Source organism: Mesocricetus auratus, unplaced genomic scaffold (genome assembly GCF_017639785.1).
Source record: "Mesocricetus auratus isolate SY011 unplaced genomic scaffold, BCM_Maur_2.0 Super-Scaffold_100011, whole genome shotgun sequence".
NCBI classification, from domain to species: Eukaryota; Metazoa; Chordata; class Mammalia; order Rodentia; family Cricetidae; genus Mesocricetus; species Mesocricetus auratus.
In genome coordinates this window covers 7,177,948-7,192,789 of record NW_024429195.1, presented here as the reverse complement: position 1 = coordinate 7,192,789, position 14,842 = coordinate 7,177,948, and the positions used below count along the sequence as shown (strand labels likewise).

Sequence of the window (14,842 nt, the reverse complement as noted above, 5' to 3'; positions counted from 1 at the left end):
ATGTAGAGGGGAAGATAAAAGGAAAGCATCGGAGAAATGTAAAAGGGAAAAATAGAGATGAGAGACCCTGATGTGTCGAAGATGTATGTGTGTGTGATTTCCCCTTTTTCTACAGCCCCAGAAAACTAAGTTTCGCTCTCTCAGACAAAAAAGTCAACTAATTGTCAACTCCATGTCTCCTCGTCAGCTCCTGACCTCTTGAAAGCCAGCCTTCAGCAAAGATTTGAGTCTAGCTTATATCTAATGCATACTTGGGTAAAAATTATTAAATAAAGTTTTAAAATTTAACTGATGAATCAATATTTGATCAGTCATTGCCTTCACACCTTATTAAATCTTGTATTTCTAATCATATTGCAAAACTTGTTGAATGTATATTTCCCAGAAGGGTTTTTTTTTTTTTTTTTGGTTTTTATGAGACAGGGTTTCTCTGTATTGTTTTGGAGGCTGTTGGTCCAGCCCAGCCTCGAACTCACAGAGATCCACCTGCCTCTGCCTCCTGAGTGCTGGGATTAAAGGCATGCGCCACCACCGCCCGGCTCAAAAGGTATTTTTAAGGAAGATTTTTAATTATTTTTATTTACATGTGTGTGTGTGTGTGTGTGTGTATGTGTGTGTATGTGTGTGTATGTGTGTGTGTGTGTGTGTGTATGTGTGTGTGTGTGAGTTTGTTTGTACCAAATGTGTGAAGGTGCCCACTGAGCCACAGAGTGTTGGACCTGCTGGAGCTGGGGTTATGGGTGGTTGTGAGCCATCTGAGATGGGTTCTGGGAACTGAATCCAAGTCCTTAGCAAGAATAACTGCACTCTGTAGTTGGGCTTTTCTTTGGGCTGCCAGCTCACAGAAAATGACACGGAGACTCATTAATCATGAAATCGGCCTCATCTTAGGCTTGTTTCTAACTGGCCTTATAGCGTAAATTAACCCATTCCTGCTAATGTGCTTCCTGTCACGTGGCTTTGTTACCTCATCTCCTTCCTGCCCATCCTGCTGCTCTGCATCTCCTGGCACCTCCACCTCCTGTTTCCCAGCATTCTCTCTGCTCAGAAACCCTGCCTTGCTATTGGCTGTTCAGCTTTTTATTAAACCAATCAAAGTGACACATGTTCACAGTGTACAAAAAGACTACTCAGCGTCATTCTTAACTGAGGAGCCGTGTCTCCAGCCCCTCTGGAGACATTTTAGAGATTAGTAACCTGTAAGTGTGGCATATGTGGTTACCTTTTGAAACATTGTGCTGTTGCACATTGTAAATGGTTTTATGCAAAAGATTGTCCAGTCCAAATGGTCAGCTTTGAAAACATAACATACAAGTAATTTTATATGGACTGGACACGTTGCATTTAGGAATGCATACATACGAACATGTATGCATGCAATAACAATGACTGAAAAAATAGGCCACGGATTTGAAGGACGGCGTAGAGAGGCAGATGGAAAAGTTTGGAGGAAGGAAAGGGCAGGGAGAAGAAACTTGAAATAAAAAAATGATAGTGGAAATTATATAGTTCTAATCATACAATTAAAAACATTAAATGGCAAAAAAGATGTGACTCTAGGAGTCACTTTATTACAAAGACAAGCAGTGGAAACTCGCAAGACAGAAATAAAAAAATGACAAAACAGCTTCAGTCCTAACAAAGTTCCCGGAATGCAAGCCAACGACAGATATTTGGGGGCAGAGGGCATTGTTAATGGATTAAGGGCAAGAGCTAGGCTGCTGTCATCTGCAGTTCCCCTGGGATACAGCATGCATCCACTTGAGTTAAGCCTTTTCTGGCTGTAACTAAAGCATCTCACCCGTGAGTTACGGGAAGAAGGTCGGATACTTTGAGAAGACACAGTCCGTCATACGGGGGAAGTCATGGCAGAGTTTATGGTGATGGTGGTGTCCTGGAGCTGGCGCTTCCCACCTGGCATCAGCCAGGAGGCTGAGAACTGGGAGGGCGGCCTGGAGCCCACAAGCCTCACCCCTACAGCTCTGTCCAGTAGGCCCTGTGTTCAAAAGATTCTAAAACCTCCAGAACTGTACCCTTCGCTGGGGATCAACTGTAGCAAAGTCGTAACAGAGTCCATTGTAGAAAACCAGCCTGATCTTGTGATTATCAGTGGGGTGAGGGAAAGGTGGTCTTAATTCCCCTTTTGCCACACAGTGCCAAATTTGGTGATTAGGAATGTTACCTGAAACTAATCTCTCCCACTCCTGGAGAGCTGAGAAACCCCAGGGTGTTCAGCAGCTCTGGGGCCCTGGGGTCCCTAGTGTGTCTTTAGGGTCTGTGGTGGTGTGAATGAGAGTGTACCCCGTGTCTCAGTTAGTGAACTGTTCAGGAAGGATTAGGGGGTGTGGCCTTGTTGGAGGAGATATCACTGGGGGTAGGGTTTGAGGTTTCAAAAGCCCAAACTGTTGGCTATTCATGCCCACTCCAGGGATGTGCGAGCCAGGGGTGGGGGAAGGGGAGGGCATCCTGGCAGTCGGGAGTCAAGCAAAACCATGAAGCACACCACACACACAAACCTCACACAAGAGATCCATTGGGAAAGACTCAGAACAGCCTCCTGTGGGGGTGGGGGGAGCTTTTCCAATCCCTCCAATCCCAGGCCACAAAGGAAAGGGCTCTGGAAGGGTCCACCCCCCCAACCCTGTATAAAGCCTGTCTTCTGCCCAGTTCCCCGCTGCGCCTCCCCGAGCAGAGGCAGCCACCCACCCTCCTGTGTCTTCCCCAGTGAACCTCCCGTGTGAGGTTTGTGTGCGGTGTGACTCTGTGGTTTTGCCTGACAACTTCCCCTCTTAGCTGTAACACTTAACGCATACGGGGCCCAGCCCTCTGCTCCCTCTCCGTCTCCACCTTGCAGATCAGTTCTCGGCCACCCCCTCCTCCGGCACCCTGCCTGCCTGCCTGCCTGCCATGCCTGCCACGCCTGCCTGCCTGCCTGCTTGCCTGCCACGCCCGCCACGCCCTGCCCTTCCCTGCCTGCCACGGCGATCCCACTGTCTGAGACCGTGAGTGAGCCCTCGATTAAACGCTGCCTTCTCATAAGCTGCCTTGGTCATGGTGTGTGTCTGCCGCAACGGAGCAGTAAGTACACGGGGTCCTCACTATCTGCCTTCTGTTCATCAACCCTGATGGAGCAGAGGGCTGTGCCCTGTCATCCCCGGGGGTCCAGGATTGCCCCGCCTCGCTCGCCAAAGCAAACGGGAAACACGTATTTCTGTGCATTCCACGGGACTCCTCAGCCCGATGCTGACCAGGTGGAGGGCCAGGAGCCATAATTCCCTTTGGCGGGAGGCAGACATTCTGGTGGACGGACGGCAGGGTTCGCTTTCCTAGGCTGCAGGATCATGCTGCAGCGTCTTCCAGGGTGCTGTGCGTGGTGACTCTGGCTTCCTGAGAGTTACTCCTCTTCTGGACTCCCTTTCAGGGACCCATAGACTGATCCCCACACCCTCCCTGTTTGAAAAGGTTCCGGCGACCACATTCTTGTTCTCTGGTCTTGAGGAAGTGAGTTAAATTTCCAACTGAGAATATACACCAGCAGAGATTCACAGTGTATTCTAGATGTATACGACCAAATAATGATATTTCAGGTCGTTTGCGTCACTCTTTGAAATCGCATGTTCCTTAAAAGACCCTTCACAAGACAAAAGAAAGGCCGGTGATACTTCTTTACAATTTTTCTTTTATTAGCTTTGTAATTGTTGCCATTATATTTTCCTTTATGCCGGAGTTATGGCAGAGGGCAAGTAGTTTTAGAGACAGTGAAGAAAGGTAGGAAGGTTGCTTTAATTTTTCCCAAGCCTGACTTGAGGGGAAATTCACGCACCCTTTCAGCCTGTGGAACAGTCGCCGGATCTTTATTAAGCTGGCCAGCAGCAGCAGGTCGTCTTCGCTCAGGAACCGCAGAGCTGGGAGCTCCTCTGGGTCGTGGAGCTTGTTGGGAAAGAGAGGGAGGGAGTGGAAGCTGAGTGTCCCGGAGTGGGAACGGGCAGGTGGGAGGAGGCAGGTTAAATGAGGCCTGTCAGAGTCTGAGAGGTGTGTTCCAACTCACCGTGCACGTGGGAACACACCATATGAATGTGAATATGAGTTCGCACACTGTGGATCTCTCTCTGCATCTATGTGGCAGCTTTGGATGCTTAGTGCATATTCAGTGCCAGGTACCATGTGCTCAGTATTTTACATTGCCCCAGACTTCTCACAGCAGCTACAAGGCAGGAATCATTGCTTATATTATAGTTGGGAAGCTGAAGCCAAAGCTCACCCATACAGCCAAGGGGCAGTGCTGAGACTTGAAACTACAGACTGTAGCTTGATGTCTTTCTTCACTCCTGCACCCTGGAGGGTGTGCTCTGATCAAGTCCGGGCAAGGCGCTAGGATAAAGGAAGCAGGGAGAGCCTGTTCTGACCTTTGGGAGCTAATTGTCAGTGGGAGAGGCAGCCATGATGCAAGAGAGGCAGCTGGTCCCGGCCAGGGCAGGGCAGGGAGAGTCCGTGGCAGCTCAGAATGTGGGAGATGATGACCGGGTAGGGACCTCGGCAAGCTGGCAGTGTCTCCTGAGGAGCCAGGGCTTGAATTTCCTCTTAACGTGATCAGAACTCACGTTTCCTGACCCAGCCTAGCTTTCGGCCCTAGCAGAGAGCAAACTGAAACCTTGCAGCACAAACTCTAACACAAAACTACCAAGGTAAACAATGCAGGTCACACCTGACCCATGCTACTGGGGACTTACGTCGGAATTGGAGGAATTTTGACAGAGAGGAAAATGTAAGGCTGCTTCAATTACACAGAGAGCCTTCACTGTCAATTCTGAAAATTCTCAGCGGACAGATTAGGCATAAATATATTTGATCAGTAATATCATTAACAAAAGTAGTTTCTCTTGATGCCGGGCGGTGGTGGCACACGCCTTTAATCCAAGCACTCGGGAGGCAGAGGCAGGAGGATCTCTGTGAGTTCGAGGCCCGGCTGGACCGACAGCCTCCAAAACAATACAGAGAAACCCTGTCTCGTAAAAAACAAAAAAAAGTAGTTTTTCTTGAAATGATTTAAACATTTTTTTTTTTTAGCGCACTCACCGTTACTTTAGTCCCAACACTGATTCTTGCCTGTTGGCCCATTGCTAGAAAATTAATGGAGACCTTGTCTTGTTCTAGGATGCGGATTCCAATGTAATGGTTCAAAGCCAGAAAGACTGGCTTAAATGAGACAAAGGACGAGGGAGGCATGGAGCTTGACCAGTTCCAAGTTCGAATTCTGTTGCCGGCCTGATCCGAGTATTGGCCTCCCAAGATGTTGATGTATACCCTGGGAGGAAATCAGAGGGGAAATGGGAGAGCTGTGAGTGGTGGCTCACTTGGAATCATAGCATGCACGGGCTGTGTCAGGACGATTGCCAGAGGAAGACCTTGGCTTCAAAACCAGAAACAAGGCTAAATGGTGGTGGCGCTCGCCTTAACCCCAGCAGGTAGAGGCGGGCAGATCTCTGTGAGTTTGAGGCCAGCCCGGTCTACAGACTGAGTGCCAGAACAGGTTCCTAAGATACACAGAGAAAAACAAAAACAACCACCCCCAAAAAAAGAAACAATAAAAACAACCCCCCAAAAATATCCTACCAATGGTAGCTCAAGAATTCAAGGCTGAGTTAGCCCCGACACTTCCTAACCCTAACCCTAACACTAACCCTAACCCTAACCCTAACCCCCACACTTCCTAACCAAGGCACAGGAGTGGCGGGATCCTTAGGAAACTTCAGAAGTACTACTACTCACTTTATGATATTTGAAGTACTGGGTTCAAATTGAAGCATATTGATAAACTGAAGTGGGCCCTCCCAAAAAAAGCTGGGGGGCGGTGAAATGGGAGCCCTGGAGGTTTCATCTAGGAAAATAAAGGATGCATAGGGGGAAGCTGTTCCTGAGAGAGGAAGGACCAATGCTCAGATTTTCATCAGGACAGAATGCAAAACTGTGGATGTAAATCAGGGGGATGCCCAGATCGGTCCTTGTTAAAGAAAGCGGATGCAGCTAAAAGTCCAATGCCCTTCCATATATATATATGGAAGGGCATATATATATATATTTTTTTTGGGGGGGGTTAGAGGGTGCTGGTTGCCGATCCTGGGACCTTGACCATTCTATGTTATATATTTGGGGGGGATTAGTGGGTGCTGGTTACCGATCCTGGGACCTTGACAATTCTGTTATATATTTGGGGGGGATTAGTGGGTGCTCGTTACTGATCCCGGGACCTTGACCATTCTATGTTATATATTTGGGGGGGTTAGAGGGTACTGGTTACCGAACCTGGGACCTTGACCATTCTATGTTATATATTTTTGGGGGGGGGGTTAGAGGGTGCTGGTTACCGAACCTGGGACCTTGACCATTCTATGCGTGCACTCTCCCACTGGGCTGCACCACCTGCTAATGGGTTCCAGGCTTTTGGGGGCTGGGTGTGGGAAGCAGGGGCTCAGGGTTACTGCAACAGGAGTTCACTGCAACGGAGAAGAGTTCTACAGCAGAGCAAGGTTGTCACTTACACCAAGTGGGCTTCTCCAACCAGGTGGCATCGCCAGGGACCCACATTCACTCCATTACCAGCAGTCATGCTTGCTCTGAGGCTTCCTGTCACCATGGCGTTCCACGGTGCAACCTCATCCCAAGCTCCCTTACTTTCTTCAGCAGAGGTAACCATCCCTACCATGAGAGAGGTCTGTGCTCTTAGGAGGCTGGCTTGCTTTGACAATGCATTCCCTGTTTCACTGTGTGAAATGCCCACGAGGGCCCCCATGAGCAAGATGACTAGTATCCTGTTTCTCCAGCACTGACTGCTGATACTAACCTGACAGCGAAAGGAATGGAAAACACCAAGGGGACACCCTGCTAGACCTGGGAAGGGGCCATCTCACACAGCCAATATTAGACTAAACTGTCCCGAATCCGCTCTCCAGTCGTTCCTGGAGTCCATGCCATAGACTTAGCTGTGTAAAGACGAAGATTCAGGACATGCCTTCAAGAAACTTCAGTCCACGGGGAAAGCAGACTTGCTGCACACAGGCAGAGGGAAAGGGCTCTGGGAATGTCAGGGACCAGAGTACCCAAGAGTTCAGTTCACAGGGGTTGGGGATCCCTGAAATCCCTGGTCTCTACAACTGACTGAATTGACATAGGTGACGATTATTACAATACTCCTCCAAATGCAACACAGACTTACTAGTTAATCATGAAGGATACGTAGAAATTTCCTATTATACAAAGTGTTATTGGATCTGGTGCTACCGTGGGCCAGAAATGTATTTCTACACACTGTGTCCCAATTTTGTCAGCACTGGTAAGATCCAGACTTTGCCAGTTATTGACAGAGTTTCCCGAGTGAGATTATACCTAGAGTATACCGAGAGATAATTTCAAAAGACATGTATGTATCTCAAGGAGTAAGCAACACAGTGTAGTTAGTGTGTTGGAGTTATATCACTATCTAAAGACTTAAATAGATCTTTCTAAAGCCATTCTTATCAAGAGAAAAGATACAATTAAATAATAACAGTGAGAAAAAAATAACGAAAACCGCAGAGAGCAGCAGGGTCCTGAGGCACCTACCAGACATTTCCATTAGGATGATAGCAGGAGCCTCTCCCAGAGGAGTCCAGCACTGCCAGAATAGCAGGGCTGGTGGGCGTGTCTTCCTGGACAATGCAGGTGAAGCCATCTGTCTTGTTGGGCACCTGGATAATGGCTAGATTTCCAGATGGATAGCTGAGGTCAGATAAGGTCCTGTGAGCATTTCTAGTGATCCTGGACTATGCTTGGAATAAAGTTAATTTATGAAGGGTGTTTTGAAATTATGAGGCATTTGGAAAGGTCTCTGTTTTAATACAAAAATAAACGTACGCTTTTATATGGGCCAAAATGTGTGTCTGGAAGGTAAAACATGCCGAACAAAATGTAAGAAGTAGAATTAGAAATATGGAGGAGGACAATGCATCATGATAAAATTAAATTTACCCCTCCCAAAATGTAAGGTTGCCTCAACATCTGGAAATCAGCAAATAAAATAAACCACGTTCATAGAATAAAAAGCAAAAAGAGCATGGTCATCCCAATATTATAGAAAAATCACCTGAAGAACCTTTACTGCTTCATGATACAGAGACTTGGGAGTCTTCAAAGAGATTGGCACATCTTCAGCCTGACAGAGCATAGTCACAGAAACGCCATAGGCTAACATTCTACTTAATGGTATGGTCTCCCAGTAAGATGAGAACCTAAACAAAGACGTACATTCCCACACCCTCCAATGATTAATATCCTTATTACAAGTGTGTGTGTGTGTGTGTGTGTGCGTGCGTGCGTGCGTGCGTGCGTGTGTGTGTGTGTGTGTGTGTGTGTGTGTGTGTGTGTGTATGTGCCGCAGAACTGGTCTCTCTCTCTCTGTGCACTATGTGGGTCCTGGCGAATGACCTCAGTTCATCAGGCTTGGTGGAAAGGACCTTTACCCACCATCCTGCTGGCCCCTTGTAGTCAGTTTTATATGAACGTGTTAACCAAGGAAAGTTTAGGAAAGGACCCTGTCTAGATTGGAATCGGGGGGTGGGGGAGGTAGGGAATTGGGGGATGGGGGAGGTGAGGGGGTAGGGGAGGTGTTAAAAACATATTTGGGATCTGTGTATACAGAAAGTCTTGTGGACACCACAAAACAAAACTTTAGAAGCAATAAGTGAATTCAGGTGGACTGTAACTCTAGTCTGTAAGATAAAATCGACTCCATTTTCTTTATATTAGCAGAGACCATTTGAAAATGAAACTAAGAAAACCATCCCACTCACGCTAGCATCGCGAAGGAAGCACAGTGAACATGTCTTGATGGTATCAGGGCAATATGCAAAGGCCGTTCAGAGACAATGGCAATTCAAGACTGAATTTGAGTCATCCTGAAAATTAGCCACAGCCTTAGGAGAGGTAAGAATTAAAGTCACGAGCTGAAATAATTAGTAATAAAAGTTGGGCAAGGTATTTAACAAAAGCAAACAAACAAACCCCCACAAAACAACAGAAAAAAAAAGCCCATTCTTTCTCACAGGGGCCTAAACATTGTTATTTGCAACCAAGAATGTACATTCTCTGGTTCGTTGGTAGGGTTTGATTAAACATTTGGGTCACTGACTCAAAATGACTCTGCTCCACAGGAAGCACTCAGATCATGAAAAAGGTCCCTTTGGGTTTTTGTTTTTTTCTTTTTTCCAGAGACGCTGGGCGGCTTTTATGCCAAAACTCCGTGGCCTGGCTGTCTGAGTGGCCTGTGGTGAATTGGCTAGGGACTTGTGGTTCGTGGGTGTGTAAATTTGTCTGCAGTTTGGGGGTCGGAAACACCAGCGATGGAAATGTCTGAATTTCTTACCTAGAATTTCTTCTCCTAGATATTTAATCCAAGTAAACAAGTTGTAAGTGTGTAGCAGGTAAGGCAGAGAGCTGTCCCCAAGTAAACAAGTTGTAAGTGTGTAGCAGGTAAGGCAGAGAGCTGTCCCCACTGCTAGAACAGGCTCGCAGGACTCTGCACTGTCTGAATGTCTGCTGAATTTCCGTGCTCTTAGCGCTGAAAAGAGAAGTGTGTGCTAGAGTTGATTTCAAAGAACTGTCTGTGTGAGCTTGGGGACCGGAGGGTGGTGGGAGGGAAGGTGCCTCTCGGATGTCATCGGCTTTTCTCCGGGTGGCAGAATTCCCAGAGTATGTATTTTCCTGTACCGCCACCCCCATTCTCTTTCTGTCCTGTCTTGTCTGTCTGTCTCTCCATCCGTCCATCCCTCCCTCCTTCCTTCCATTTTCTATTGGAATTGACACTAAGGCCTAGCAAATGTGGTCTGCCACAGACCTCCTCCTCAGCTCTGTTTTGATTTTTAATTTTGGGATAGGCTCACTCTTACGTTGCCCGGGCAGACCATGGACGTGCCATTTTCAGGATTCAGCCCCTACCTCCTCCTCCCCACCTCAGCCTCCCTCACCTCAGCCTCCCTCACCTCAGCCTCCCTCACCTCCTCCTCCCCACCTCAGCCTCCCTCACCTCAGCATCTCAAGCAGTTGAGGCTCCAAGCCTATGCCATCAGGGAATTAAAGTCAATACTATATAACGTGTGGAAAGAAAGGATACAATATTTGTGTTGTCCCATCTGGAAAGGAGGTGAGAAACTTGCCTCCGTGCTTGTAGTGCTTCTCCAAGAGCTCATCCTTCATGTCCTGTGTGCACAGCAAACAACACGAACTGCTGAGCTAACACACGGGGCTAGCAGCATCAACTCCTGTCTGCTAACTAACGCGCGGAGCACTGTAGTGCAAACCGTTTCTTCACTTAAAGCACTTAGCCCTGCTTCAACCACGCAGGACGGCCCGCAGCAGCAGTCACAGGTCACCCTGAGCGCCTGCAGAGTAACTTAATAAACTCCTTCTCATCACTTACCCATTTGAAAGTTTTATTATTTTTATTTTATTAAAAAGAAACAAAGGAAACAAAAAATCAATCGTATCGCAATGATAGCATTCACATCCTTACTGTAGCGGTTTTACATATATGTGGAAGTACTCAGCTGGACAACGAAAGGGTAAGTATTATGATGTAAATCTGTCCTACTTTGCTGCAGAATTATCTTTTTTGTGCACTGTGAGGAGGTGTCTTTGCCAAGGTGTCTTCTGATTGCTTTAATAAAGAGCTGAATGGCCAATAGCTAGGCAGGAAGAGGTTAGGCAGGACTTGTGGGGACAGAGAGCTCTGGGAAGAAAAAGGTAATGTGACAAGCTGGACAGAGAGAGAGAGAGAGAGAGAGAGAGAGAGAGAGAGAGAGAGAGAGAGAGAGAGAGAGAGAGAGAGAGAGAGGAGAGAGAGAGAGACAGGGGGAGAGAGATAAAAGAGTTACATAGATGGATACAGATGGGTTAATTTATGTTACAAGAGCTGGTGGAACAAGCCTAAGCTATAGGCTGAGCTTTCAAAACTAATAATGTCTCCATGTCACCATTTTTTGTGAGCTGGTGACCCAAAGAAAAATCTGTCTACACTATGTTTTTCTTTAGGGCCCCGTAAACTCTAGGCAAGCACTTTTTACCAAGCTGCATCCCCAGCAACAAGCCAGTGAAGAGACAGTGAAGACATAGGAAGATAACTCCAAGTTCAACCACTTTTATAAGGAAGTTCATTGTGAAAAAGAAGTTGTATCTGATAGTATTTATGGTAAACTGAGGATTTGGTTTAATTCTAAGCATTCCTGATCTTGACTTGTACTAAAACAGATCAAGAATTCCTAAGGTGAAATGATCTAAGCTTTTGGATAAGCACTGTAATTACTTTGAAAACCTATTGCTACATCTGGAAATGGCAGACTTTTTTTTTTCACTTTTGAAGCTATGAAATGTGGAATACTTCCAGAAAAGTGCTTCAGGACATCATTTCAGCAGTAGGTAATTATGAAATAAACACCGTGTCATTACCATATAAACTGATAAATGGAGGGAGAGATTCCAGGAGTCCCGTCCCAGTGTGGCAAGCCAGTATCAGCACTCGGCCGAGATGCATCTGACAACGTGATTTTATGCTCATTTCCGTGTGTTCTTCATTTAGCTTTCCCCACTTTTAATGCTCCATGTATAGGCTGTGGTGGTTTGAATATAAATGACCCCCATAGGCCCACAGGGAGAGGCACTATTAGGAGGTGTGGCCTCCTGGGGTAGCTGTGGCCTTATTGGAGGAAGTGTGTCACAGGGGTGAGCTTTGAGGTCCCAGATGCCACCAATGTGACAGTCTCTTCCTGCTGCCTTAAGATCTGGATGCAGAACTCTGTTACTTCTCCAGAAGCATGTCTGCTTACACGACAGTCACCACGCTTCCCACCACAATGACAATGGACTAAATCTCTGAACCTGTAAACCAGCCCCAATTAAATGCCTTCATTTGTAAGAGTTTTGTGGTCATGGTGTCTCTTCACAGCAATAGAAACCTGTGGGAGACACATGGGATTGCCTGTTGTAATTGCAATGTCTTCCTTCTTCCCAGTGAAGGATCCTTCTCGTTGAGTAGGTGTCATGCAGTGACTTTCCTTTGTTCATGGTTTTCTATTTCTATTTGTCACTACTCATTGGGGGTGAGAGAACCTGGATTCCTCCTTGTTTTGACCACTAGAGGCACTAATAACTAGAACGTTTTTTGTGCTTGCATGTGGGTATTAAGTTCCCGTAGGGTACGGTGCCACTGAGATGACTTTATAGCTCTGTGTCACATCACATGTCACAGCAAGTGCTGGTCCTCTACTGTTTGGTCCTCTCCCCAAAGCGCAGCACTATCAGAGTTTATATTGTCGACAGTATGGTTAGCATGGAATGAATTTTCATTTCTCAGGTGATTAAGGATGTTGAGCAGGCTTTCAAATGATTTTAGTCATCTGCATTTTCTCATGTGAGAAGTTTCTGTTCGAGTTTTGGGAAAGGGCTCACTTTTGTGTAATATTCACTTTTTTGTTTTGTCTCTTTTTTGTTTGTTTGTTTTTGTTTTTGTTTTTAGAGGCAGGGTTTCCCGGTGTAACTTTGGAGCCTGTTCTGGAACTAGCTCTTGTAGACCAGGCTGGTCTTGAATTCAGAGAGATCTGACTGCCTCTGCCTTCTGATGTTGGGATTAAAGGTGTGCACTGCCACACCTGGAAAAATTAACTCTTTCAACTTGATTTATAAAAATTCTTCATAAATTTAGGATATAAGACCTTTTTATGTCATATGTAATTTAAATGATTCTTCATTTTTGGCTTGTTTTTCAGAATTTTAACTTTAATTAATCAAGTCCTTACAAATACTGCTTTCAGGTGTAACTCTCTTCTATGATGCTAAAGATACTTTGTGACTCACAAATAGACTGAGTTATAAAATCAAAAGACATGAAGTAGGTAAGGGTTGGAGGAGGATGAGAATTGGATCTGGGGAGAGTTAGGAGGAAGAACTGAGATGAGTATGATAAAAATACACCACATACATGTACAAAATATAATCAAAATACACTACATGCATGCATGAAATATGATCAAAATACATTGCATGCATGTGAAATATGATCAAAATACACCACATGCATGTATGAAATAGGACCAAAGGACACTGCATGTGTATATGAAATCCCCCAATATTATGCATTTGAAAATGAAAAGAAACTGAGTGGTGGTGGTAGCACACACCTTTAATCCCAGCACTCGGGAGGCAGAGGCAGGCAGATCTGTGGGAGTTTGAGGCCAGCCTGGTCTACAGAGTGAGTTCTAGGACAGCCAGAGCTGTTAAACAGAGAAACTCTGTCTTGGAAAACAAAACAAGATAAGACAAAACAAAACAAAAAAATAAAAAAAGAAAGAAAAGAAAATATAGTTCTGTATGTTGCATTATTTACGTATTTACTCTCCTTAAAACTGGTTTCTACATAAGGTATGAGAAAGTCTTTCCAATTACATTAATAAAACATATGGCTGCCCAGTCCAAGCTGACCCAGAACTACACATTAGAAAGACTTTCTTTCTTCACTACTCTGTGGTAGCACTGCTGTCATCAGGTATGAATGCACGCTTGCTGGAATCTAATTACAGACTGTTGTGTGGCTCTGTCAACTCCTCTCCAGCGTCCCCCTTGCTTAGTCACTATGCTCTGTAGAGGGCTACATATCTCTTTGGTTCTCCTCCAGAGTATCTTGGTAATTCTAGGTTCTTTATACTTCTACATACATTTTACAGTCTGTGCATTTTCAAGATTTAGAACTCAGTGGAGACTGCATTGGGTCACCTGAGGGAAGAATGTCCCTTTAAAGTCCTTCCTTTTCAACTACAGGAGTGTTTGAGGTGCACCGCAAACACGGAACCCCTCAAATGCTAATACAGCTCCGAGGACGTGGCTAGGACTCCGGTGATTTTCCTTCCCTCCTTTTAGCTTTCTAAGAGTTCCAGAAGGTCTTTAACGTGCAACTGTCACATTTTAAGGCCAAAAGGCTTTAACTAAGAACATTAATAAGACACAAAGCATAGAACCAGTTGCAATGCCAAGTCTGCATAATTACTTCTGAGAGATAGCAATGGGTCATACAGTGAAGCTCCATGAGAACTGCTATATGTCTTAGGCAAAATTGACTTAAAATATAAAAAGAAACCTGTAAAAGAATGACCTTTCCACATGCTTTCCTGGAATCACAGCAAATGATGGAGACATTGGTAATCTCAATCTCAGTTTCATCGGTGTCTTCCTCTATCTTTTTCTCTGGTATATCTGCAGAGAGCTGGTAAGAAATTGTCCTCAGGTGCTTTGGGTCTAGTGGGAGAAAAATCACAGGAAAGTATGTGTGCTTTGCAAAAAAAAAAAAAGCGAGCAAACAAACAAAACAACCCAAACAAATAAACAAAAAAACCCCAAAACTTTAAATAATAAAATAAAATTCAAACCCTGTTGCAAATGCATTGATTTGTCACACTTTTTTTTAAAAATGGAGGAAAAATAAGGGCCTCTATTAAGTTAAAATTAGGGAGGAGGTTCTTTGATTTAACAGTGATCAAAATTTTCTATTAAATAAAAAGTGAAAATTCCACTGAGTTTTCATTAAGTGGAATTTCTAGGCTTTTCCTTCTTTCCTTCCTTCCTTCCTTCCTTCCTTCCTTCCTTCCTTCCTTCCTTCCTTCCTTCCTTCGAAGCTTCCTTCTTCCCCCTCTATCCCTCATTCTTTACTTTATCTTTTTTCTTTCCTTTTGTTTGTTTGTTTTTTTTTTCTTTTTGAGACAGGGTTTGAACTACATAGCCCTGACTGCCTGTAACTCACTATGTATGTAGACCAATCTGGTCTCAA

The 14,842-nt window shown here is 45.2% G+C and overlaps 1 protein-coding gene across 2 annotated transcripts in view; it reads right to left on the bottom strand.

Annotated features, from left to right (window-relative positions):
• Window positions 1–3,662: 3,662 nt before the first annotated feature.
• The window catches only part of Erich6 (glutamate rich 6), a 28,356-nt gene continuing 17,176 nt past the window's right edge, over window positions 3,663–14,842 (bottom strand). For both annotated transcript variants that reach the window (XM_040754394.1, XM_040754396.1), the window contains exons 10-14: window positions 14,171–14,313; window positions 10,145–10,230; window positions 7,600–7,755; window positions 5,077–5,305; window positions 3,663–3,930 (exon numbers count right to left, since the gene is read on the bottom strand). In XM_040754394.1, coding sequence (XP_040610328.1) covers window positions 3,667–3,930; window positions 5,077–5,305; window positions 7,600–7,755; window positions 10,145–10,230; window positions 14,171–14,313 — 878 coding nt within the window. In that variant the 3' untranslated portion in view covers window positions 3,663–3,666. The remainder of the gene's footprint in view (window positions 3,931–5,076; window positions 5,306–7,599; window positions 7,756–10,144; window positions 10,231–14,170; window positions 14,314–14,842) is intronic.